This window comes from Lactuca sativa, chromosome 6, assembly GCF_002870075.4.
Source record: "Lactuca sativa cultivar Salinas chromosome 6, Lsat_Salinas_v11, whole genome shotgun sequence".
NCBI classification, from domain to species: Eukaryota; Viridiplantae; Streptophyta; class Magnoliopsida; order Asterales; family Asteraceae; genus Lactuca; species Lactuca sativa.
The window spans coordinates 18,237,761-18,262,669 of record NC_056628.2 but is presented as its reverse complement, the minus strand read 5'-3'; the positions used below and the strand labels follow the sequence as shown (position 1 = coordinate 18,262,669).

Sequence of the window (24,909 nt, the reverse complement as noted above, 5' to 3'; positions counted from 1 at the left end):
GCCTTAGAATTTAGGGAGTAACCTAAGAATATTCCTTCATCCGCCTTAGCATCAAACTTATTTCGATTCTTTTTAGAGTTGAAGATGAAGCATCTTGAACCGAACACATGGAAGAATTTCACATTCGGTTTGCGATTGTTCAAGATTTCTTAGGGAGTGATAGAGAATCGCTTGTTCAGATATGATCTGTTCTGAGTGTAACAAGCAGCAGCAATTGCATCAGCCCATAAATACAAAGGTGATGATGCGAAGCATAACATTGTTCGAGCTGCTTCACACAGAGACCGGTTTCACCTTTCAACGATACCATTCTTCTGTGGAGTACAGGGGGATGAGAAATTATGTTTCGTTCCCTTCTCGGCAAGAAACTCTTCGAAATATTTGTTCTTGAATTCTAAGCCGTTGTCGCTTCTTACATTACAAACAACTTTCCTCAGTTGAACTTTTATCTGTTTTATGAAGAGCTTGAGCTTTGGAGTAGCCTCAGATTTTTGCTTCAAGAAGAACACCCAAGTGAATCGAGAGAAATCGTCCACAATGACAAGAATATACTTGTTTCCACCAATGCTTTCAATGGAAGAAGGACCACACAGATCGATGTGCAATAGCTCCAATGGTTCTATCACCTTTGTATTGATAACAGAGGGATGACTTTGTCTACTCTGCTTTCCCATTTCACAGGCTGCGCATAGGTGATCTTTATCGAATTTAAGAACTAGAAGACCTCGAACATGATCTCCTAAAACCAGCTTGTTGATATCCTTGAAATTAAGATGAGAGAGTCTTCGATGCCATAACCAGCATTCATCTGAGTGAGCCTTCGTGAGTAAATAGACTGCTGGCTTACCTTGAATTGGGTTGAGGTTTAAAGGGTACGTTTCCCCCTTTCGCTTCGATTTAAGCATAATGTTATTTGACTTCTTCTCGACAATTTATGAGCCTTCATCATCAAACGATACCTTCAATCTAGTGCTAACTACCAGCTGTGATATGTTGATAAGGTTGTGTTGGAGCCCTTCAACATAAGCCACTTTCCTTATCGAGAAATCTCCATTGGTGATCATTCCATAGCCTTTGATAGTACCAAATGAGTTTTTGTCGTACTTCACAATACCACCATCATTGAGAGACCGAAACTCCCTCAATTCTTCCTTCCTTCCAGTCATGTGACGCGAGCAGTCATATCAATATACCATTCTTCGTCAAACTGCTCGCCACAAATAACCTGCAAAATATTAAGCAGATTTAGGAACTCAAAGTTTCTTGGGTCCTTGTGAGCCTTTTACAGGACAGAGTATAGTAAGAGAAATATCAACCAAATAAGTACGTATAATCAAAGTTGTTTCATCTTTTCTTTTAATAGTGAAAACTTTAATTTTGGTCGGTTTAGGTTCATTGGATGTAGGTTTTGAGATTTTGACATCAATAATCTTTTGTGTCTCTTTTGGACTTTTGTCATCTTCTGGATAGAGCTTTTCTTTTCCTTTTAAATCTTTTGAGGAATAAGAATTAGTATGAGAAGAGTTGGGTTTAGAAGTGACATTGGGTCTTTTGTTCGTCTGATTGAACTTGTATGGTTGTGGACCGAAACCTCTCTTTCGGTTGATATTGGATTGAGGACCGAAACCGCTCTTTTGGTTAATATTGGGTAGAGGACCGAAACTGCTCTTCCGATTGATATTGGGTAGAGGACTGAAACTGCTCTTTCGGTTGATATTGGGTAGAGGACCGAAACCACTCTTTCGGTTGATATTGGGTTGAGGGCCGAAACTCTCCTTTCGGTTCCCTTCAGTCATGGGACCGAAACTAACCTTTCGGTTCTTTTCTGTCGAGGGACCGAAACTACCCTTTCGGTTCTTTGATTCCTCTTGAGATTTATGCTTCCTTTCATTCCTGACATAGTGAGGATTTTGTGATCTCCAAAACTGTTTTCTTTCCGAGAGATTCTTCTTGTATCTCAGATTTCGTTGGTGTTTTCGATATGCCACCTGTTTTGGATTTTTGTAGATGTTAGCCTTTTTCTTTGAAGCACGAGCACATTTTTCGCTCTTTGTTGAAGATGTTTCACTGGTAGTTTGCACCGATTCATCCAATGATGTTTTGGTGCCACTTGTGCTTGGCACATCATATCTTGTAGGCTCATTTAATGGTTCTGGCACGTATCTACCTTTCACTCTCCATGAGGTCTTCTGAGATAGACCTTTTGTCTCGTTAGCATTGTCTATTGGTGCTGACCAGAAGAACTCATCACATCCATCTGCATTATCTTCTTCCACCATCGTTGTCAACTCTGCGGTTTGTTGTGGAGAGACTCCTGGAACTATGTAGACTTGATTTGGAGAGGTTTGTACCTTTTGGTACACAACAACTTTAGCTTTGAGAGTTTTGGTCTTGTATGTTTATGAGCGAGCGAACTCAACAGAATTTTTAGAAATCAGATTTTTGCGTGTTTCAGGTTCGCTTTTGAAAATTCTGAACAGTCCACCAAATCCTCTACAGAGATTTCACTCAGATCATCATCCTCATTAAGTTCAGATGCATTTTCAACATCAATTTTATTTTCTGAACTTAATTTGGCATTCAATGAGTCAAATTTCTATACAATTTCGGTTCTTAACTTCAATTTATCATTCTCATCTAACAGGTTTTTTAGCATGTCCTTGTGGTCTTCGACTTTATGTAAGATTCAATTTTGTCAAGACCGATTTTGTATGCAGGTGAGACCTCATCAGAAGATACAACGCTTTCACAGTTGTAGGCTTCAGCATCGATTTCATCCTCCTTTAACTCAAGGAAGGGTAAAATCATGCGATGTATCTTCTTTCCGATTTCACAATCGAGATGCAACTGAGTGATATTAAAATAATTTTTTTTAGCAATCAAACAAAACACATTTCGTTGTTTTAAAAGTTTAAGATTGTCTCTTTGTAAATAAATCGACTCATCCTTAGACCTAATCAACTCTTTCTCCTTCAGCTCAATCCACATCTTCCTTTCCTCACTCTTCGACGACATCCTGCTAATTTGATCAGTCAGGTTAGAATTTGTGACACGTGTTTGGGTAAGACTACTACTTATACTTGAAAATTTAGATTTTAAGTTATTCAATTCCTTTTCAAAGTTAGTAACAGGTATTTTTAGAGAAGCAATAATATTTTGTACCTTCTTGATCAACTCATCACATTCGTTGATCTGTGCACTAACAGGTTTCGCAGCAAAACACCTATCCTCTCACTCCTTCTCGCCTTCTATCCCACCATCAGTTGTATATCCTCTCATCTGGGATACACCTTCGGTCACCATCAAACATCTTCCTGTAGAAGGTTCTTGTTTAACTAGCATCGCCTTGTCATGAGTGGGTTTTCTTACTTCTTCATCCTCGGAAGCTGTGGACCATACTTCCACACCACCGAATTCATCACAATTGCATGAATCCTCTACAATCAAAGCATTCATGGTTATATTGTTAGCAGCAGACTTTCTTTTCTTGATTTCCTCCAGTCGTCTCAGGAGGCTCGCTTCTTCCTCATCATCATCTATCTTTTCTGCTTTCTTTTTCAGCATACAGTCTTTTGCAAAATGGTTCTTGCCTCCACAGTAATGGCAATTAAATCCTGAATCTCCACCAACTTTCACTTCTTTCTTTGACTCTTCTGACTTCGACCCCATCTTCGGTTCCTCCTTAACCTTTTCAGCGCAGTAACTTCCCTGCCAGTTTCGGTTCTTGTTGGCTGGGAGCTTTCTTTTAATGAACTTTCTAGGATTGGACACCATCATGGCATATTCTTCACCGGTTAGATCGTAGTCAGCAAGATCCAATTCCTCCTCTTCTTCAACTGAACTCTTCCCTTTTGAAACAAGGGCTAACGAAGCCAAACTGGAAACCACATTCGTTTCCTTAGATAGTGCATTTTCATGGGATTTCAAAATTCCCACCAGTTTCGCTAGAGAATACGATTTGAACTGTTCATGTGCTTTAACAGTGGATACGACAGCCACCATTCAAATCTCAGACCATTCATGAATGTAACCTTTTGTTCTATAACCTTCCTTTCGATCCCATGCTTTATCATCTTACTTAAAAGATGATTAAAGCGATCAAAAGCCTGAACCAGTTTCTCTTCGGGCTTCTGTTTGAAATCACCAAATTCAGAAAGCAAAAGAGTTTGAATGGAATGTTCCCGATCTTCATCAGTGGAATACAATTCTTTTAGCATGTCCCATATCTCTTTAGCAGTAGCGCACGAACTCACCAAACGGAACGTATCTGACTGCAGAGCAAACCTAATCATCCTCAAGGCCTTGATGTTGCATTGAAACTTTTCCTTATCGTCTTGAGGAACATCTTTTACATCGTTAACAAGCTGATTGTACTCCTTCTGAGTTTTGACAATCTTTGAGGTGCTTGAGTGACTGAATGGGCCAACAGTGATTGCTTCCCAGATCAAGTACCCATTATCTTCCGATCCAATCACATAATCTTCAAAATGATGCGTCCAAACTTCATAATCTTGAGTATACAATATTGGAATCCTTGTAGTTGAACCAATGCTATCAGAGATGTTGATCGGATTGGATTGAGAATCATCCATGGACACTGTGATTGCGTTTGATCGATTACCTGTTTAAAGACCAGACTTGTAATTTTATCAATTAGAGTAAGATTGATGATTAATGAGATACGTCAATATAGAATGACGGCTCAATTAATATCAATCAATGCGGAATTAAAACCCTAATAACTTCTTCGACAGAAGAGATGTGTATGAATTACACAGTCTCCTGCTCTGATACCAATTGATGAGAATAAATCTCTGATCGATTAGATCTTTCACATGTAAAGGACTAAGATCAAACAAAACAAAAACAATAATACGATGAACACATAATAGAATCAATGTTGTGCTTATGATTCAAATATAGTCACGCCTCAGCAGAGCTCGATGAAGAACTTTCACTGTAGAAGCGAGCTAGGGTTTACAAAAATTCAATAAGGAAAATAATAAAAGCGTTAACTACAAAGACTGCATGCATGCAGCTTAAATACTAAACCCTAGGATAAAATAAGCACGGTTGGACAGGCCCAAACCGGCAACCAAAACTGAGCTAAGGATCGAGCCCATAACGCAACACTATAAGCCCAACAACAATATTAATTCCAAATTAATTTTTGATCAATACTAGTTAAATAATATGATTTCATATTAATATACTAGAACTTATAACATATTAATTAATCATGAATATCCTCTTCTCAAAAGTCCATCCTTACAAATTGTTTCGGTGTCATGCAACCCAAATGGACCATGCTACTCTCGGGTCAAGTACATATCAATTATAGTTATGGGCTCAGACACTAAATCCAACAATGGTCATTAGTGTAAAGGGGAAATCAGTTGTGCCTTTGGCACGTCATCCAGGTCTATCGAGGAGTATTTCTCTGTTGGGTTGAGGACCATTGGGGTCCATAGCAGAGTCGGGCTTGTATAGCTCTAGGCGGGTGGGACCCGTAAGCAAGGTAACTCTGTGATATAGAAGGGTGTGAACCATGGGCAAGGCCCATGTGATTTTGGCAATATAGGTGAGACTTGGTCGAGGTCGTTGAGTCAAGGATTTGGATCTTGAGTCGCAGGATTAGATGGTGGTTAGTGTGTGACGTAGAGAGGTTTAAAGGTTGGGTAGCCTTGTTATTTAGACTCTCTGGAACCTGGTGGTTGGACCAGGTGCGAGACTGGTAGTCTCAGCATTGGTTTGGGAACATTTATATCTCGGCCTAGCAAGGGTTGTCATTATCAGAAGGTCTTGGGTGAAATGCAAGTGTAAATCTGTGGATCTCGGGTTATGAGTTTAGTATCGGGTTGGATTTTTGGGTATGATCTCGAGTCGGGTAACGCGAGTGTTTTGTGTAGAATTTTTGTTTCCGTGGGCTGAGGATCGGGGCATCTATGTGTCGAGGGAATCGATCGAAGGGTTCAAGGGTAATGAATGGATTCATTTTTTATGATAAATCAAGTTCTTGTGTTGTGACTTGGAATGGTTCTATTGGTAAAGGGCATCAAGATGAGTGAAGGTGGTATTATTGATTTGGAACTCGAGTGTGGTGTTACTCTGAGGAGATGGTAGGTCACTTGCAGATGGGTTTGGATAATCTCAAATTAAATGACTTGATCATATTGCGCATCTCTCGTCTGAGTCTAACTGTTGCAGGGATGAGTCTCCTACTTGAAGGATTATCTAAGCCTTGGTCAAGTATAAGTGATCTGCAGAGATAATTGGTCAGTGATTCTGTTTCTAATGGGAATCTCTAATATCAGAAGCTGAGTAGTCAGTTAGGAAATTAATGGAATGAATTCAACAATGGGTCGGTATGGACAGTCTGTCAGGGATTCAGACCATCTCAAGACTTCAGATGTCAGATTGAGTAAATGTGTTTATGTTGCAAGGCATTCGTTCACCCTCGGGTTGTAGAGCCTTGCGAGGGTTGGTTTTGGTTTCCTTGGGAAGGCCGGGGTATGCTCGGGGTTGTGGCCGTATTAGGAATGGAAAGGAATGATTTCAGAGAACAAGTATATCTATCAAGAAATCACATAACTTTACTCAAATAATACTATGAGATTCAGGCCCCACCCACACTCATCTACTAACATATCACATATACGGGCCGGCCTTGGTGCCTTTGACCCGTTCCTACTGAAAGGGAACTCACCTCGCATGACTGACTGCTGAAACCTTGAGTGAGGAATCCCTGTCTGATGCTCCGGCGACTCTCCGGCTATCACTTCCATAACAACACTTAATCAAAATCTAATAATCCTTCTTAGGGTAAAATGACCATTTTACCCCTGGTCAAAGTCAACATCCTGGTTAAAGTCAAAGTCAAGGTCAACTCCCAGTCAACCCCAACTCGTCGAGTCATCTCCCAACTCGGTGAGTTCATGAACAACTCAGACACGTGGCCAACTAAGTCAACTCGTCGAGTCCCTTAACCAACTCATCGAGTTCTTCTTGTCATAAAGATCGGGACAACCCGCTTCAACTTGTCAAGTCTTTTCCTGGACTCGTCGAGTTCCCCTTTCTGATTGAGCCATCTCAATGGATTAAGCTCCTACCTTTCAGATCTATACTCCTAACTTCATCTACATATTGTAAATACATTCTTAAGGGTAAAGTTTCCATCTTTACCCCTCCTTAGTCCCTCTTAATGGGTTTAACCCAAGCCCTAACTTCTCTAAAGCATGAATCTTGGTCCACAAGCCATAACACCCTAACCAAGGAAAGATACACTAGATATAGGCTTTTAACATCTGTTGGACACATAAAGTCCCAAGCTTGCCTTCCATGCATGGTCTTTTAGGGCTAAAAAGGCCATGAACTTGCTTATATGCTTGCATGGGGCTTCCATGATCACAAAGTTTGCACCTTTATGCCATGGAACCCTTCCTAGATCCTAGATCTGAGATATAAGTCACTTGGGACGTCCCAATCCCAAAGACCAAGGTTCTTGAACCAAAACCTTCATAAAATGGAAACAATTAGATCTAAGAGAAGAATGATCAAGTTAGAGACTTGATTACCAGAAAATGTAGCAAATGGAGTGTAGTTCCTAGATCTACTTCTTCCCCCTTGAGCCTTCTATCTTCTTCTTCTTCCATAATCTTCAAAAAGCACAAATAACACTCAAAATGGAAAGAAATAGCTCAAGATCACTCAATGTGGATTAGGGTTTGGATGTGATGGAGGTTGGGATGGAGGCCAGATATGATGCTTAAATAGGGTTCAAACCCTAAAGATTAGGGTTTCATCCAGCCTGTCCTACTCGTCGATTCAGGGCTGCGACTCGTCGAGTAGCTCACTTAAAACCCACGCATATATTGCCTTTTACTCAACGAGTTAGGGCCACCAACTCGTCGAGTAGCCCTTCAAAAATGAATTATTAAATAAATTAAGTTCATACCAGAAACCAGAAGTTACACATTTGTGGAAAATATTTAAGAGGTGAGAAGTAATAAATTGAAGAAAAATATGAAATCCTGACACGAACACATAAAAACGCTTTGAAAATTTATAGCATTTTTTGTTTTTTATATTTTTTTTGTATCAAGAAAATACTTGTACTATTGCGTTTATATATTAGTAAATAAAAATGAGTTTTTTATATATAATTTACTTATGAATATTATAGTATAAGAAATATACATATAGGCACTTAAAACGTTGATTTTTTTGGGTTAAAAAATTTAATAGTTTTTTTTTAATATTCTAAGTTTTTTTTAATTTATTGTTTTTTTTAAATTTACTTTTTTTAAAAAAATTACAATTTTTTTAAAATTCATGTTTTCTAAAAAAAATAATAATCTACACTTTTTGAAAAAAAAAATCAAAAAAATTGATTTATTTTGTTAATTTTTAGACCCTTTTTAATAGTATTTTCAATAACACAAAGAATTAAACATTAAATAAGATTGATAAGATGACGAGCCCTTAATGAATTAACTTTGATCTAACGTTCCATCTTTAGTCTCGGATTCTAAGAAAACTATGAGTTCTCAACGAATCTCTCATATATGATTTTGAAAATAATAAAACATGTTTGAAATCTGAAGAACAATCCAAAATTTTGAAAAAATAATGAAATTAAACATTTTGAATTTAAGGATTAAAATATTTTTTAAAAAAATATTTAGTATAAATGAAAAAAACATTTCGTAATTTCGAATTTGATAATTATTAACTTATATTACCATTTACCTATATACATTTTATAATAATATGATATTTTTATGTTATCTTAATAAAATACCTTCGGTCTCCAATAATTACTCCTATAATTATTTTTTAGAAAACTAAATAATATATTAAAATATCTTACCGGTAAGCGGTAGCATGCGGGAGAAGTTAAAATGTACAAGAAACCCACTTCAAATGGGCCCCGCGACGCCATTTTAATACCCTCTTATTCAATTAGCGGACCTCAATTACCCACAACTCTACATCATCACAAAAGATATTTAATGGCCCTACATGTTACACATCACCCCCTTCGTCTCTCAATTATGACAACTTTGTGGTGTTTTATTTTATGACAACTTTGTGTGAAGTTGTTTGATGTTATTATTCATATATATTAGTTTGTATTTGATATTTCACATTTAAACTGTTTTCTATTTATTATTTATTTATATGCAATGTTTAAAAATCAGTTGAATCAGTTTGGTGGCTAGCTTTCGGTTCGATCGGTTTAATCTAGCTTTCATAATTCTTATATATTTTTTATTTTTTTACGTACATACTGACATTGGTGTGCATTGATTTCGAGTTGTATACACTCTGGTTAACCTGATCGATTAAGTTATGCAATTTGTTTTAGAAATAAGTTGTTTTTTAATGGGCTAAATGAAATTTAATTATCCAAGTCTAATAAAACAGTTTTTTACCGATTTTATTACTTCGGTTCAACCCGTTTTTTAGAAGGAATAGTCCGGTTTGATCTCATATAAAAATTGACATAAAACTGATTATTGTTGAACCGCACTCATCCCCGATTTTTGGTCCGACCGGTTCAACCGACCAATTTAAACTGGATATTAAAACATTGTTTATAGGTGGTTGATTTGAATTAATACCTATTTACCTAATAAGTAATTTATCAATCATTTTCCCATTATTTCTATTGTTATCGACATCATTTTTAACATCTTCTACAATTATAATAATAATAAACATATTCAAACATTTACAGTTGAGTATAAAACAAACAACTTTAATGATTGTATATTCAGACTTTACAACTATCTACTTTAGTAAGAAACTATCCTTTAATCTGTTTTTTTAATAACAATTAAGTTATTTATTTTTTTCTTATAAAACCTATAATTTGTTGTTTCTTTTTTACATATGTTTTTAATTAAAAAGTATTTTAAATATATAATTATAAGTTAAAGACTGTCATTAAATAATATGTCAGATCAAATATTATATTATTAAAGCAAAAAAAAAAAAAAAGAGTTTCTTTTCTCTTTTGAGTTTAGATGTAAAGTGGGTCTTGGGAATATTTTTGGTACGTTGGTAGGTTGTCCCCCATTCTTTACAAATTTCAATTCAAGAATACGAGGGACTAAATTGTCACAATACAAAAGTCGAAGACCTCCGATGCAAATTTGAAATATTAAACAAAGCTTCCCGTATAGAAACAAATACAGATATCGTATAGTATGCATTGAGTGGTTGTAACTTGTACATGTAGCCGCCACACTAAATCCGACATGAGAGCTCCGATTGGGTGCAGTAGTATCCATACGTCTATATAATACACCCTCAGCCTCATCACCTGAAGAACATTGCTAACAATCCTTTCAGAGAATATTCTCTTCGTCGACGACCAAAATGAGTCGTTACGTCATCTGTTTACTTGCTTTCTCGATCATCGCAGTTGTCCATGGCCGTGAATTGGCTGATGATCTTCTCAGGTTGCCGTCGGAAAAGCTTGATTTCTTCGACGCTGGAAAGGACGACTCCGTTGGTACCAGATGGGCCGTCTTGCTTGCTGGATCTAATGGTTACTGGAACTACAGGCATCAGGTAATCGTAGTAAACAGGATATTAAATGCTTGAATTTTGCATTTTTAGTTTTTCCTTGATAGGTTACGAATTACGATCAGTTTGTCGTCGTCGTTACTTACTCTACCTGTTCCAGAAGAGCCACAAACTTTAATTCTTCAAATTTAATCAGAAAATTTTCTAATTATATCTAACATAAGGATGATGATTCTGTTAGATTTGTTACTGAATCCATATAGATATCAATTTTTTCCTTGGGGAGCATAAAGCATTCAATTCGACTTAGAAAAGTAACGTGTTAAAGGAATATTCAGTCAAAATTTTGTCTGGGGTCAGCAGGAACTGTGCTTGAGCAAGGTTAGGGGATTCATAATGATTGATTTTTAACAAGTTATTTACTGCTTACTTTTGTCCGATTATGTATTTTGTTTGATTGAACATTTGAAAAGTTTTTGTGGATTCCGGTAAGTAATTATTTGAACTCTGTCTCTATGCTAGCAAGTTGCTTGTCTTTATATAAATTTAAACATGGTTTGATCATGGAACCTTACCTTTTAGGAATTATGGAAGCTATACAAAAAAACAAATTCCCAGATAAAAATCATCAAATCTTGAGATCCATTTGCTCATTTAATCTAAGAAATAAAAACCTCCTTATTTTGCTTTCAACAAGCTTCTTAGTGTATGAAGTCAACTTTTATACAAGATCAACTAAACTTTTCCCTTGTTTGTATGTGGTTCAAGAAAGTTAGTTTGTTACTGTATGCAATAGGATGACCTCATTGAAGCTTTCACTTTTCTATATTTGTCCTTGAGAAATTACAAGCCTCACTTGTATTTAAATCTTTTCTATTTATGTTAATGACTCCAGGCAGATGTATGTCATGCATATCAAATCTTAAGAAACGGTGGTGTGAAGGAAGAAAACATTGTTGTTTTCATGTATGACGACATTGCATATAATAGAGAGAATCCCAGACAAGGTGTCATAATCAACAGCCCAGATGGTGATGACGTTTATCATGGAGTACCCAAGGTTTGTTTTTTTTTTTTTTTTTTTTTTTTTTTTATCATCATCCATTCACAATATCATATATATTATGAGATCATAATATAATTGAAAAACTAAAATGAAACAGGATTACACTGGGAAAGATGTGAATGTTGACAACTTTTTTGCTGTTTTACTCGGTGATAAATCCAAAGTCAAAGGTGGAAGTGGAAAGGTTGTAGATAGCGGTCCAAATGATCGCATTTTTGTTTACTACACCGATCATGGTGGTCCTGGTGTTCTTGGTAAGTTACTATTTACCCTAACAACCATTTTTTCATAGAGGCTAAAAGAAGGGCATAAAGGTAAAATTAAATTATTTTGTATTCTTTCTCAGGGATGCCAACAAATCCTTACATGTATGCAAATGATCTTAACGAGGTCTTGAAACAAAAGCATGCGTCTGGAACATACAAAAGCTTGGTAATTTTTTAAAAAACTTGTTTTCATATTATGTATAAATATATATACTTGATAGATATTAATCCTGATTTTTTAAAAATGTTCAGGTGTTTTACCTTGAAGCTTGTGAGGCTGGAAGTATATTCGAGGGTCTTCTTCCACAAGGTTTAAATATCTATGCAACCACAGCCTCTGGCCCTGATGAAAGCAGCTGGGGTACCTACTGTCCTGGGGAGTACCCTAGCCCACCTCTAGAGTATGACACGTGTCTTGGTGACCTGTACAGTGTTGCCTGGATGGAAGATTGGTATGTTTTTAAAATTTACAGTTATACCCTTTTTACTAAAAGAAAACTAATTCTTTCTATCTCTCTTGTTGCTTACAGTGATGTACACAATCTGCGAACAGAAACTATCAGACAGCAATATAAATTGGTAAAGTTATTTTACTAATTTATACACTTTGGTAAACTTTTTTTTTACACATGATTCATTTTTATTTATTTATTTTAGGTTAAAGAAAGAACATCAAGTGACAACTCTTATTATGGATCCCATGTGATGCAATATGGTGACTTACCACTTAGCCAAGATAGCCTCTACTTATATATGGGCACCAATCCAGCAAATGAAAACTTCACTTTTACTGAAGAAAACTCGATATATAAATCACCCAAATCTGTCAACCAGCGTGATGCTGATCTTTTACATTTCTGGCATAAGTTCCGGAAGGCTCCGGAAGGTTCCGAAAGGAAAATGGAAGCTCAGAGAAAGTTCAGTGAAGCCATGTCACACAGAATACACTTAGACACCAGCGTACAGCTCATCGCCAAGGTTTTGTTTGGACTAGAAAAGGGTCCTCAGGTGTTGAACACCATCCGATCTTCCGGAACACCTCTAGTTGATGACTGGACCTGCCTTAAAACATTCGTAAGGACATTTGAGACACATTGTGGGTCCCTATCACAGTATGGAATGAAACACATGAGGTCATTTGCTAATTTATGTAATGCTGGAATCACAAATCAACAGATGGCTGATGCATCATCACAAGTATGCACTACATTCCCATCAAACCCTTGGAGTTCACTAACCAACGGTTTTACTGCATAAGGTGGTTGATTTTATAAAAAAAATCAAAAGGGGGTGGGCTATTAATCTATTATGATTATGTTTGTTGAAATATATATATGGTATATTAGTGGTATTAACAAATATATATAGATATAGCTTCTTTGTATATAGAGACTGAAGCTTCTCATTATAGTTAATTAGGTCCACCACCACGAAAAGTTGTTATATGTTATATGTATGTAATGGTGTAATCTTTGATATGCAAATCATGTATGCATGGTCTACATGATGTTGGAAAAAGTTGAATTGCTCAAATATTCTATGCTATTTATTGAATTTGAATGTGTGGAAGTGCAATGCTATAATAAGGAAAAAAAATAGAAAATACACTGCTACATCAACACAATTTTTGAATCGGTTGGCACTCAACGCATTTGATACAGTCTCTAGGCTATTAAATGGTTCAATTTTATCAAACAGTCTGTAACAGTTATGGGCACCATGGGCTTCTACCAGGGCCACCATAATAAAATATAGGATCATCAACATAATCAACTTCATATAAAATATCATAACAACGATATTCATCAACAATGGTGTCGGACCATTCGGGTATCATCAAAGGTTCTGAGTTTTGTTCAACCCGCATACGTTTCATGGTCCCACAGTTCTCAAAGATTGGTGAAGGAGTGTAACCGTTGCCCATTTGTGTGGCTGTGTGCGGGTGAGTCTTGACCCTGGTGCTATACACCTCGCCACCCCACTTCACCATGAGCCCATGGTGCTTTAAAAACACAAACAGCTCACCCGGCCAATACCCTATGTTGATCGACTCGCCATAGTTCACCCACCAATTGTTTGTTTTTGGATCCTATTTATTCATAAATTTAAATTACATATTTAGATAAAATATAAAATACCCTTTGATTACAAAATATATCATGGTTAAAAACATATCACCACTATGTCACATTGATGCTGGTTTAAAAAATATAAAATTAATTTGAGCATAAAATGTTAAAAATCTTTGAAATGTCCCAAAATCTTGTAATTTTTAATTTAAAAACCTTGTTTAACTGGACCAGAGGGTATAATGATATAATGTTAAGCAAAAAAACAAACTATAGCTTTTTTATGGAATATTACCTTAATAAAATTGTTAAAAGGAATAGTGTGCAGACCTTGTAAATGTAAACGGTGATTTGGTAGGGAAGGCCCTTGGAGTTAGAGATAGGATAAATGGCCGCGCCAAGAGCTACTTCATGGCTCACTTGAACAAATCCTGGACACGTCATGTCAAAACAACCTGTTTTAATTGATCCATCGGCCTGTTAAACTTTACAAATAAGTGATGTTGTATATATTCAAAAATCAAAATTCCCTCTAGTAAAAGAAAACGAAATAGATATCTAATGCACAAATAAACTATTAATTACGAATTTCACAAAAATAAAAATGTGATGACAAGAAAAAAAAAACTTACTGTCCAATAGACATATAAGCGAGTTTCGTGATCACCATAAACACTTGGATTTACCTGAAAAGAATATAAGTATTTTGTGAACATAACTATTTCAAAATCATCAAAAAAAACTTATATTATTTCAGATATCTAATGAAATAATGAAAATCAGACTTAATAAGTTCTAAAAGGAACAAAAGAAAAAAAATCTTACAGCCCATCCAGTTTCAACAATTTCAAAATCATCGACATCGCCATTTTGAATAAGAACATGTGAAGTACTATACTCGTCTTCCTTCTCAACATAAGGAGTCCACACTTTGATATCGGTTTTGGCCCCTGAGTAACTGTAACCCTGTGTGAGTACAAGTGCCACCTAATCATAAAAAAAAAATAATAAATAAACATATATGATGTCAAAATATTTGTCTTTTATAACAAACAAAAATGTTTCATATAACATATAATTTTATGAAAGGCATCTTATAAAGTTAAATCCAAGACCTAAATGACCACACAAAAATTTGAGTAAAATATACTTTTAGTCTCAAAGTATAGTTTTTTTTTTTTTCTTTCAGTTTTGGTCTCAAAAAGAAATCTGTTGCAATTTTGGTATTTATATGAGATTTCTATAACGTTTTTTTATCCTTTTTTCCAATTAAAATGACTATATTTTTGACCAAAATTGTAAAATTTAGCTATATACAAAGATCAAAATATAATTTACTCCAGAAACTTAAATACCATATAGCAAATACAACCAGTAGAATTTAGTTGAAGTTGGAATACAAACCGAATGATTTGCCAAAGAGTTCGTTGGGTCCTTCAATATCGTTGTTTGATTCTTCGATTCATTAGGTCTCTTTCTCCCATAACCATGGACATTGAGAAAACGCTTATGAACTCTGCGAATTGGAATTGTTCCTTTTGGACAACTTCCGCTTCTTTGCCATAATTGTGATGTTATTGTCATCGTATTGTCTTCCTTTTTCATATCTTTAAATGTTTTTTTCATCATACTTTTCTCAATATTTAAAACATTTGTCGGTGTCATCTAACAAAATACCATGCATGTTTTCGTTATTTTGTTTCTAATTTCGTCTCAACATGCAAAAGGTAGAAAAAAAACCTGGATAGTATGATTCTTTAAAGCTGGATGTTTAAAAGCCGGTTGTTTGTAGATATCAACACAATCAATTATGTCCCCGTCTTCACTCTACATTTTCACATTGTGTATGTCAACTATGTAAGTTCAAAATGAAACAAATACAAACTCAATTTAGATCTTTTAGCTAGGCAACAATGTAAACATATCGTATTTGGATTTTTTAAAATAAACATGACATTTAGATTTTTTATTAGCAATTTATATCAGTTTTAAGAGATTCATAAGAATAACAAAAGATTGTTCTAAAAGGACTATATATAGCTTACCAAAATGCTTTTGACACCTTGCTTTTTGGAAAATGTTGTTTTTCTTGTTGTAGTAGTAGCATTGAAAAGGTTACTTTTTGGAATAGAGTCCCCCTCCACTCCGTCACTAGTTATAGAACAAGAAAGATATATTATTCCAATTGACAAAATTACCCCCAATTTCATATCCATCTATTATAGTTTCTAGTGAAAAGATGAGAGAATGCGGGCTTTTTTGTAACACAAAAGAGTGAAGTATGATTTGAAGATGCTTAAAGAGGCTAAACTTTAAAGTAGTGTTATACGTAGTTATGCATGATTCACCTTCTATATCATCCAATTCACATTCTCTTTTTCAATTTGAAAATAACCAAGAGTACCAACTACAATGCAATAAAAATACCAACATTATCAATTATACAGATGAAAATATTCGTCGATACAAAAAATAATAATACAATAAACTGATAAAGAAGACTGCATATGCTATTATGCTTAAGCTTTGATTTGCATTCCATCATGTGTACACCTTCAAAAGCAAGCATTTTTACAACACCAAATCTTCGCATATTTACATCATTTAACGTACCCAAAAATAAACACATTTACCCAAAACTTACCACAAAATAAGCACAAAGTACAACACCGCCATATCCAAATCCCAACCCGAATCATACTTGTTTTCTTTCCTCTTGTATAGACCGAAAAATCCGTGCTACAGAAGCAGTTGCTGACCTGGCGTTATGAGGCACAACTCTAATAACACGTGGCGCCTCCTCCGCCACTCCCACCTGAGCCACCGCCGGAGCCGCCACGGGTGCCGCCGGAGGAGGAGGAGACGTCGGAAAAAGAGAAAGCGCGTTTCGATTCCATGTTTTGTCACTTCGACTGCTTGCTGTACTCGCTTGTACCTCCCTATCTTTACATGCTTTACTCTTGACCCGGGTCTGGGTCTGGGTCTGGGTCTGGGTCTGGGTCTGGGTCGAGACAGGTGGGTTGACCGGTGGCATGTTGTAAGCTGGAAAGTAGCCATGGCTAGCCGGAGGGGCGAAAGGGTGAACCCCGGTTGGACCTTCATAATGATGATCAGAAGGATGGGGGACACCATAGTTACCGAAATTAGGTCCCATCATGGGCCCACAACCACCATAAACCGGGTTCATGAACCCAGGTCCCGGGTAGGGTTTGTACACGAGTCCTTCAGATGGTGACATGACCGGAATCAACCATTGGTGTCCAGGTGGCGGATTGTAATTCCAAGAGGAAATGTCGGCAGGTGGCGGCGGCACCGGCAACGGGTTGCCGGAAAACGGTCGGCAATAAGTTGTCTGACTGCCATTTTGAACGGTGGATAAAGAGGCTTTCCCGGGTGCATTTTCAGCTGAAAATTCTGTCTCATCATTCGGCTTCTCGAGGGCAAGGGCGTTTTCGTCATTTATGTTTTTAGGTTTTATAACATATTCAATGGGAATTTTCTTGATTGGAGTGACTTTTGGTGGTTTTGATAAATACAAATTTTCTTCAAACAGAAGTTGAGGTGATCCAGCTATTAATCTCTGAACCTGTTTTTAATTACAAGAATGAAACAATTAAGACTTCAGGGGCCGTAGTGAAAAACAGGAATAGTTCAGGGGTATAACTAAAGATTATACCTTTATCAATCTGTGGAGCTCGAACACTTGAACAGCAAAGACTCTTTGTTGGCTGTAAAGGATAAGGGATGCAATTCGAATGAGTTTTTTTATTTAAGGAAAGATATTGTCGAGAACATGTAATTAAAGGGGTTGAATTGAAAAAACTTACTTGACAATAGCTCTTCTTGCTTTCCAAAAATGTTTTTGACCAATAATCCCTACAACATCATCAGGAGAAATATCGACTCCACAAATGGAATCCACCATCGACGTCTCTGAAACAGCATCAGCATTCGTAGGATCATTATTATTAGGGCTTCTTAAAGCCTCCATTACTGGAACCGAAGTATTCTCATACCCACTAGCTTTAGATGCTTCATTTAAACCGCTGTCACCCCACAAAGTGTTATCAGCTTGTGAGTCACCTCTGTAATCCCTTAAATTCCCATTATTTGAAGCATGTCTGTGACTATAATTTGAAGATTCGTTCGTCTCCTTCAAAGGAACTTTAGGGTTTTGCCTGGACAGTTGATTTGAGGCAGATCTAGTAAAATCTTGAGAGTTTTCTTTTTGAGCTTTATTGATGATTTGTCTAGCATTCTGAACATTTGATAAACGACCTGAAAAGGCTGCTGCACCAAATGGAGTGATGCCTTCGTTTTCTCTGTTTTGATGATTTTGACTTGTTCCAGATTGTTGATCAAAGATTGGAACCCTAAAGTCGTCATCTTCTTGTCTTCTTTTATGTTCTTGTTGTTGCACACGTTGATTGTTGAGTTCAGAATGGCGATTGTCTGTCATCCTGGTTGGGTGCATTGAAGACGATTGTTGAAGTGGGGAAAACGTAGCCCTTTCATTCATGGTGCCCTAAAATCATAAGATAACCATCAATTGATATGAATCACTTCAAATCAAAGCAAAAGTTAAGTGTTTTTTAACTCACCTGTGTTGAAGATGACGGTGGAACAGAGTTGGCGGTGGAATTAGGGTTAAAGGGCAACGCTCCGCCATTGAACCTCTGTGAAGGTATACTAAGCTGTTCGTAAAGAGCCATTTTGTTTCTAGGAGGTGCTCGTGGACCTCCTTTTTCAGTATCATTCACATGAAGCCTTGGAAACATTGGCCCCATGGTTTTTTCTTCATCTTTTCCTCTCTTCATCTTTCTCTTTCCCCTTCAAAATTCAACAACGCAATCAGGAAAAAAATAAAAAAATAAAAGGAAAACTTGAAAGGGGTTGCTTTTCAATCTCAAAGTTGATATCGATTTGAAGCTGTTTTATGATAGATGTACAGAAATTCGTAACAAAAACGGCGGATGGAACAATATCGGTGAAGAAACTGCAATACCCTAAGTTGGTATCAAATTTGCATTTGGAAAGTACCAAATCTGACAAAAAAATTGTACAAATTAGAACCTCATCCACCAAATAGAGCGAGAGATACCTTACAGATCGGAAAACAATGATCCTAACTTAAAAGAGCATTGGTTCCTCAGGAATCCCTAATATGCTGGACGTTTGATTGAAGTGATGGCAGTGAAAATTTCCCCCAAATTGAAGATGCGACACCAACCCAAAACAAACCTAATCAGGTAAAAACGGGATTTCTTCGACGGAGATCAGAATCGATGCAAACCCCACTTCTGATGAACAGAATCACGAAACCCGAAATAGCAAAATTAGGTTTTCTTGTCAACAAATCATGGATTTTGAAATAGACCCAGTTATGGAAACAAGCATAACTTATGAAATAAACAAGAATCAAATAACCAGGACTCTAGCAGATGAACCGATTGTGAAGAAGCGAGATGAACAACAGAAACCAATTGTGTTTGGTGGGGAAAAACATGGAAATTAACTACAAATTTTCCATGAAAAGGTCATATGAATAAAAGAAATGGCAAAAGTGCAAAACAAGTGGACCCAAGATTTTTGAAGATAGAATAGAATCTTTAACGCAAGTTCAGACATAAAATAGCATATCACAGGTACTAGTGGAGCCACGTCACCTACACATAACACTACCATAAATCCGTAATTAATAATCTACTTTCGTCTACATTTTTAACATAAACATCCTAATTAAAGCCTAATATGAAACCGAATCAAACCCTTAATATGGTTTTGTACAAAAATATGACCAAAATTCGGTTTGTTTTATGAGTTTTAGTAGGTTACAACCCGTGGAAATCACGGGTAAAAGATTTATAAAATTTTATTAAATTAATAAAATATAAGTTTTGTTTATATTTTATATTGATAATTTAAAATTGATATATATTTATTTGAATATCCGATATACGTTATGTATGTGAAAACATTTAAAATAATTATGATTTTAAAGAATAGAATATAAAATGGAATAGAATGTAATAAAACACAATCAATAATGGAAAAACCACAATGGGAACTAACTCAGCTGGTTAGGTGACAACCCGTAGATACTATGGTTGAAAAACAAAAACATTACTGATAATTTAAAAATGTAATGATTAATTAATGATTTGTAAAAAAATTATTAATATACGAAGTTAAATATTTTGCCAGTAAGTTTATAATAGTTAGGTCAAATTAATATGTAAACTGGTTTGAATGTATTGACGTTCTTTATATGTAGATATTTGATAAGACCACGTGTTTTGTACAACACAATACAAAATTGAACAGAGTGACTAAAACAAACAAAATAAATCATTGGTTAAAATATTGTTTAGTATTAAAAATATATGTACGTTGTTGTATTGAGCTTGGTATTAACCTACACCAATATGACAAATGAAGTTATAATGCCCGTTTAAGCCACATTTAACAATAACTTAAACCCTTCTTAAAATCATCTTCCCTTTTCTTTCCTTGTAATACAAAAAGATTGTCTAGTAGTTAAAAGTTAAAACATATAATCCTTTTTAAATCAGATATCATTATATCATAGACGTCATCATCCAATTTGGCATTTTCTTGAAATCGAAATTCTTCTGTTTTAGAAAATGGATGTTATAGTAATTGTTATGATATATTTTATTAGAAATGGTAGACATTTTATGTATAAGGTTTTATAAATTATGTGACAATATATTAAACTATTACAAATCTTAAATCCAAGTTAGCCGAGATCCAACTTATTTGTATTATTAACACTTTTTTGTTATAGTTTTGATTTACTGAAAAATGTATTTTTAATGGTGATGGCTCTTAGTTAATTCAGTTGCTTCATTACTTAAAATTTAAGATTTAAGATTCTACAACAAAAGGGGGAAAATTGTTTAAAAAAAGGTGATTTAAATTAAAGTTTTTTCAAAATTTAAATGAATAAAACAAAAAATATGACTAAGATCATGAACACAACCGAAAAGTAAAAGTACGAATAAAAATCTAACAGAAAAAAGATTAATACCTTGATGGTTTGACAATGTCGCTAACGGACCAAAGAATTTTTAGTAGTACATTCAATGTATAATGCTTTAATGAGAAAAAAAACTAAAAAAACATTAAAAAGTTACAACAATTAGAAAATGATTTAGAGTAGTCACACAAAGACACAAACCAATTTTAATCTTGTAGTCAAACATACAGACACAAACTCTCATACATAGACTCGTGGAATAGATAAATTATTAATCCTATATCTCAATATCAAAAAAGGTATTTTACGCATTCTTGAACATGTATTAACCATTTTGACAAATAGAATCAATTTGGCAAATGTCAACAACAATTTGATAAACACACGTTAACAAACAATTTTGGATTTCAATTTGAAAATGAAAATATTGATTATTTCCGTAAAAATCAAAAAAATATCAAGCAAATGAACTATTTCATTTCAAACAATAATTAACGAACTCCTGTCAAATTTCAATGGTGTTCAGACAATTTATATGCACAAACCTGTATTTTGATCACAATCAAAATTCCAGTATACTTCCATACTTCCATTTTAACTTGTACCCCATTTTCTTCCTTTGGCAACTTTCTCCAGATGAATCTACGCAATGAGGTGATTCTAAAAAGTCAATATAAATCACTTTTACAATAATATTAACATGATGGGAACTATGGACATATATTTTGGAGAACTCTTTCAATATACAACATCACATATTCTTCTTGTTGACAACCTTCTTTATCCCATGAAAGAGGACTCAATTGCAAATTTATGTCATTTCGTTATTATGATTTTCATCATCATTAGTTCATGGATTATTTACTTCTGCCCAACCTGCAACTGCTTTATTATTAGTTTCATCATCATTAGTATCTAGTATACGATCAACAATAAAGAAAGAACACCAGAGCGAGACATACCTTACTAAAGAGTACAGTGTGAACCCTTGATGTCAACATCTGATCCTTGTTGAATGAAGAGTCCTTTCCATGGGTAGAGGAATCACAGTTCTTGCCATGTAACTGTCGTGAAACATGCAGAGTATTAAAAAGATAACAATTGTAATACCTAATTGAGGAAGAGTGTGTAAGTATTAAAAAGGAACATGGACCTGCAAGTGTAGAAACATGCTTTGATTTCTTTGGTATCACCCATGCTTGTGTTATTCACCTGTCAAAATTCTAAAACAAAATATAAGAATGCTTAGATTCGAAAATAAACATTAGTTAGCTTGACTCAAAGGTAAAGTTGCATCAAATGTCCAATCTGACTTTTAAAGTCTAACCTTTAAGCATAAAGAACCGATAAAGCAACAAAAAATGTATTCTTGTTTCTTTTCCCTATAATTCTCAAAGTTAGTTGCTCTTTGTTGGGGTTTGGTCTTTAGTTGTCTCTTAGACTGTGCTGGTGATCCAAAACTGGTTTTCCTTGTAAAAATCAACAACCAATTATTTATTTATTTATTTTATAATTTGGCATAAAATAAAATGTAGTTATGGATTATACATTGAAATGTTGTATTTTAATTGTAAAGAAAATCCACCTCCCACAATGATTTTCAAGGGAATGAAAAAACTTTAGTTCCAAAAGCTAAATCATCATGGTTTAACTCCTTGTCTGTTATCAAATAATTACAAATTCTTTAAAAGTGGTACTACAGTCACGATAATTTGAAGAATGAGAGTGAACTTTACTCTTGAAATTTCATCAAATAATTGGTGGGCACTATAAATTTGAAGAATGTGAGTAGAATTTTGTTTTTGGTTACCTCCAATTCTTTAAAGTGGCACTCAATCAACATAATTCATCTCCATAAAATCATCCAAATCTTCCCCTATATTATAACCCTTTATAGGTGATTGAGAATCAATATTGTCAACAAACTGATTGAATCAATTGCAAATTTTTAGTTTCCAAAATATATATTGATTTTACAAAAATTGGATTTTTTAATTCATTTGTAATACATATTTATCATCTACGTGTCAAAAAGGAATAACGAATTCTTGCAAGAATCTAAGTATTTTTTCCTCACGTGTAATAAAACTTACTCTTCCTTTAACCTCCTTTCTCGATAGGAAATATATGAAGAAGATGGAATGAGGGACTAAATAAATTGAAGAATCACCATCTCTTTCTTTCTACAACATTTGTGATTTCCTGTAGGTGTGATTAAACAAAGTTATTGCAGAGAACACAGATGTAGGAATCCCCATTTATCTTCATGACTTTCGATTTGTCGTGCTGCCCAAATCCAAATACATAAAAAAAATCGATTCCAACTATAAAAAATGAAGATACCCAATTGACAATCCACTTGAGAAAACCAGCAACAAATTATGGGGAAAAAACATGATTTTAGTCTATATTTTGAGATTGAATAAAAAATGAAAAATTAAACCTAGGAAATAAGAGGAAAGTGGGTTTCGTTTCTGGTGATTAGGCAGTGGCAAAAGAATTCGTCCTTAAATGGTTGAAGTAGAAGAGGCTGAGATCGTGGGGAGCAGAGAAGCGATTCCGACTCTAAGCATAGAATTAGGGTTTATGTATGATGTATGATATCTCTGATTTCCTAAATCATACATGTAAACGAAGGGCAGCTTGGTAAAATCACATTGGTCGAAATATGCAAGGGGAGGAATGACACGTGGATTAAGGTTTCTTTTATTAAGAAAGAAGATTAGAAACCAAACCACCTATTTACCGGTTTAATAATATTTTTCTTCAAAAACTATTTTCATATAACTTCAAACACACAGATAAAAGTATAAATAAAAAGAAAATATAAAAAGATATTTAATTTCTCAACTTCAAATGCTCGAACGTGGAAGGATTGGTTCCTAAACAAGCATTTGATAAAAGTTAAAGCTCTTGTAGCTTATAGTGAAAAGGAGAAAAGGAGAAATCAAAAGGTTATAACATTAATCTTAACTACTATTTGATTCATTTTGCATATTGCTGTGGCAAACTCCTTTGTACCTAAAATAAACAAAAAGTAAAAAAAAAATTATGGAAATCTTCAGAAAAATCCTAAAATTTTAGTTTAATTTATGAAAAAATCTCAAACTAAATTTTGTTTATAGAAAAGCATAAAATACCGGCTAAAACTTCGAAAAAACCCTTTTTGGCCAGTTCCTTAGATTTAGCCGGTATTCTGTCCTTTTTCGTTAGTTTGCTTAAAATATTAGGACTTTTTTGAAAATTACCTGATAACCAAAATATTATGACTTTTTTGAAAATTATTATGGAATTAATGGATATTATTATTAACAAATCATTTATAAACATAACAAATATTTTTTATTATAAGCAAAGGAAATACATTTGTTTCTAATTTCTAGGAATAGAATGGTCGACTAGGTTTATTGTTTGTTGACCATTTCAAACTCCTTATGTTCCTTCTATGTATCGTTGTAGGTGTCATAATGAGATGTATTATGTACGTTTCTTCAATTAAATACAAGAGTTGATAAAATTTATTAATACACAATCAATAAGTGTCTACTTTCTATTAGGTGTGACGCTATAGGATCACATGTTATTAAAAAATATCATTACATAATGATTCTTGAACATATAGATCTATCTCTCATTTTTGAGTTTGTGGTTGATTTATGAGCTTATTTTCCCATTACTAAGTGAATCTTAAAGATCAAGAAGTTCTCTTAGTATCTTTGAAGGAAGGTTCAAGCTTAGATCCAGCAAAACTCATAAATAAGATAATATCAAGTCAACAATTTGTAATCAACTTTGTTTATCATATAAAACAACAATTATCTTAAAACTTTGACAATTATCTTGTGATTGGATGAGCATAATCACTACCATATCATAAAAATCAGATTTAATGATGTAAAACAATTTGTAGTAGTGATTCCAATCCAACCTAGGCCAAGAAAACTCGAAATTCTGCAACCATAGCCATGGACTCGA

General features: G+C 34.7%; 3 protein-coding genes across 5 annotated transcripts; 1 reads left to right on the top strand and 2 right to left on the bottom strand.

The window, feature by feature from the left end:
• Positions 1-10,328: 10,328 nt before the first annotated feature.
• Positions 10,329-13,427, top strand: LOC111906083 (vacuolar-processing enzyme). Of its 3 annotated transcripts, none has more exons than XM_023901823.3 (8): positions 10,450-10,578; positions 10,775-10,914; positions 11,429-11,593; positions 11,697-11,853; positions 11,946-12,031; positions 12,118-12,317; positions 12,396-12,444; positions 12,523-13,427. In XM_023901823.3, the coding sequence occupies exons 3-8, from the start codon at positions 11,498-11,500 to the stop codon at positions 13,120-13,122; spliced, it is 1,188 nt and encodes a 395-aa protein (XP_023757591.1). In that variant the 5' UTR covers positions 10,450-10,578; positions 10,775-10,914; positions 11,429-11,497; the 3' UTR covers positions 13,123-13,427. The 3 variants fall into 3 exon arrangements, with proteins under 3 accessions (XP_023757590.1, XP_023757591.1, XP_023757592.1); XM_023901824.3 differs by having other exon boundaries at positions 10,451-10,578; positions 10,797-10,914; XM_023901822.3 differs by lacking the exon at positions 10,775-10,914 and having other exon boundaries at positions 10,329-10,578.
• Positions 13,124-16,150, bottom strand: LOC111906085 (uncharacterized). The gene is made up of 7 exons (XM_023901825.3): positions 15,980-16,150; positions 15,675-15,761; positions 15,339-15,599; positions 14,760-14,921; positions 14,567-14,620; positions 14,265-14,411; positions 13,124-13,954 (listed from the first exon to the last, which is right to left on the bottom strand). The coding sequence occupies exons 1-7, from the start codon at positions 16,148-16,150 to the stop codon at positions 13,574-13,576; spliced, it is 1,263 nt and encodes a 420-aa protein (XP_023757593.2). The 3' UTR covers positions 13,124-13,573.
• Positions 16,151-16,347: 197 nt separating this feature from the next.
• LOC111906082 (protein EARLY FLOWERING 3) lies at positions 16,348-19,511 on the bottom strand. Its single transcript, XM_023901821.3, has 5 exons — positions 19,036-19,511; positions 18,536-18,764; positions 17,762-18,459; positions 17,611-17,662; positions 16,348-17,520 (listed from the first exon to the last, which is right to left on the bottom strand). The coding sequence occupies exons 2-5, from the start codon at positions 18,749-18,751 to the stop codon at positions 16,630-16,632; spliced, it is 1,857 nt and encodes a 618-aa protein (XP_023757589.1). The 5' UTR covers positions 18,752-18,764; positions 19,036-19,511; the 3' UTR covers positions 16,348-16,629.
• Positions 19,512-24,909: the final 5,398 nt, after the last annotated feature.

Bases quoted from the DNA above. Each gene is read 5' to 3' on its own strand.
- LOC111906083 (XM_023901822.3), top strand. From the start codon at position 10,384: ATGAGTCGTTACGTCATCTGTTTACTTGCTTTCTCGATCATCGCAGTT. The intron at 10,579-11,428 runs GTAATCGTAGTA...TAATGACTCCAG, and splicing joins ACTGGAACTACAGGCATCAG to GCAGATGTATGTCATGCATA. The intron at 11,594-11,696 runs GTTTGTTTTTTT...AAAATGAAACAG, and splicing joins TTTATCATGGAGTACCCAAG to GATTACACTGGGAAAGATGT.
- LOC111906082 (XM_023901821.3), bottom strand. From the start codon at position 18,751: ATGAAGAGAGGAAAAGATGAAGAAAAAACCATGGGGCCAATGTTTCCA. The intron at 17,663-17,761 runs GTAAGTTTTTTC...TATCCTTTACAG, and splicing joins GCAAGAAGAGCTATTGTCAA to CCAACAAAGAGTCTTTGCTG. The intron at 17,521-17,610 runs GTATAATCTTTA...AATTAAAAACAG, and splicing joins AGCTCCACAGATTGATAAAG to GTTCAGAGATTAATAGCTGG.
- LOC111906085 (XM_023901825.3), bottom strand. From the start codon at position 16,150: ATGGATATGAAATTGGGGGTAATTTTGTCAATTGGAATAATATATCTT. The intron at 15,762-15,979 runs GTAAGCTATATA...GTGAAAATGTAG, and splicing joins AAGGTGTCAAAAGCATTTTG to AGTGAAGACGGGGACATAAT. The intron at 14,621-14,759 runs GTAAGATTTTTT...TATTCTTTTCAG, and splicing joins TTGTTGAAACTGGATGGGCT to GTAAATCCAAGTGTTTATGG.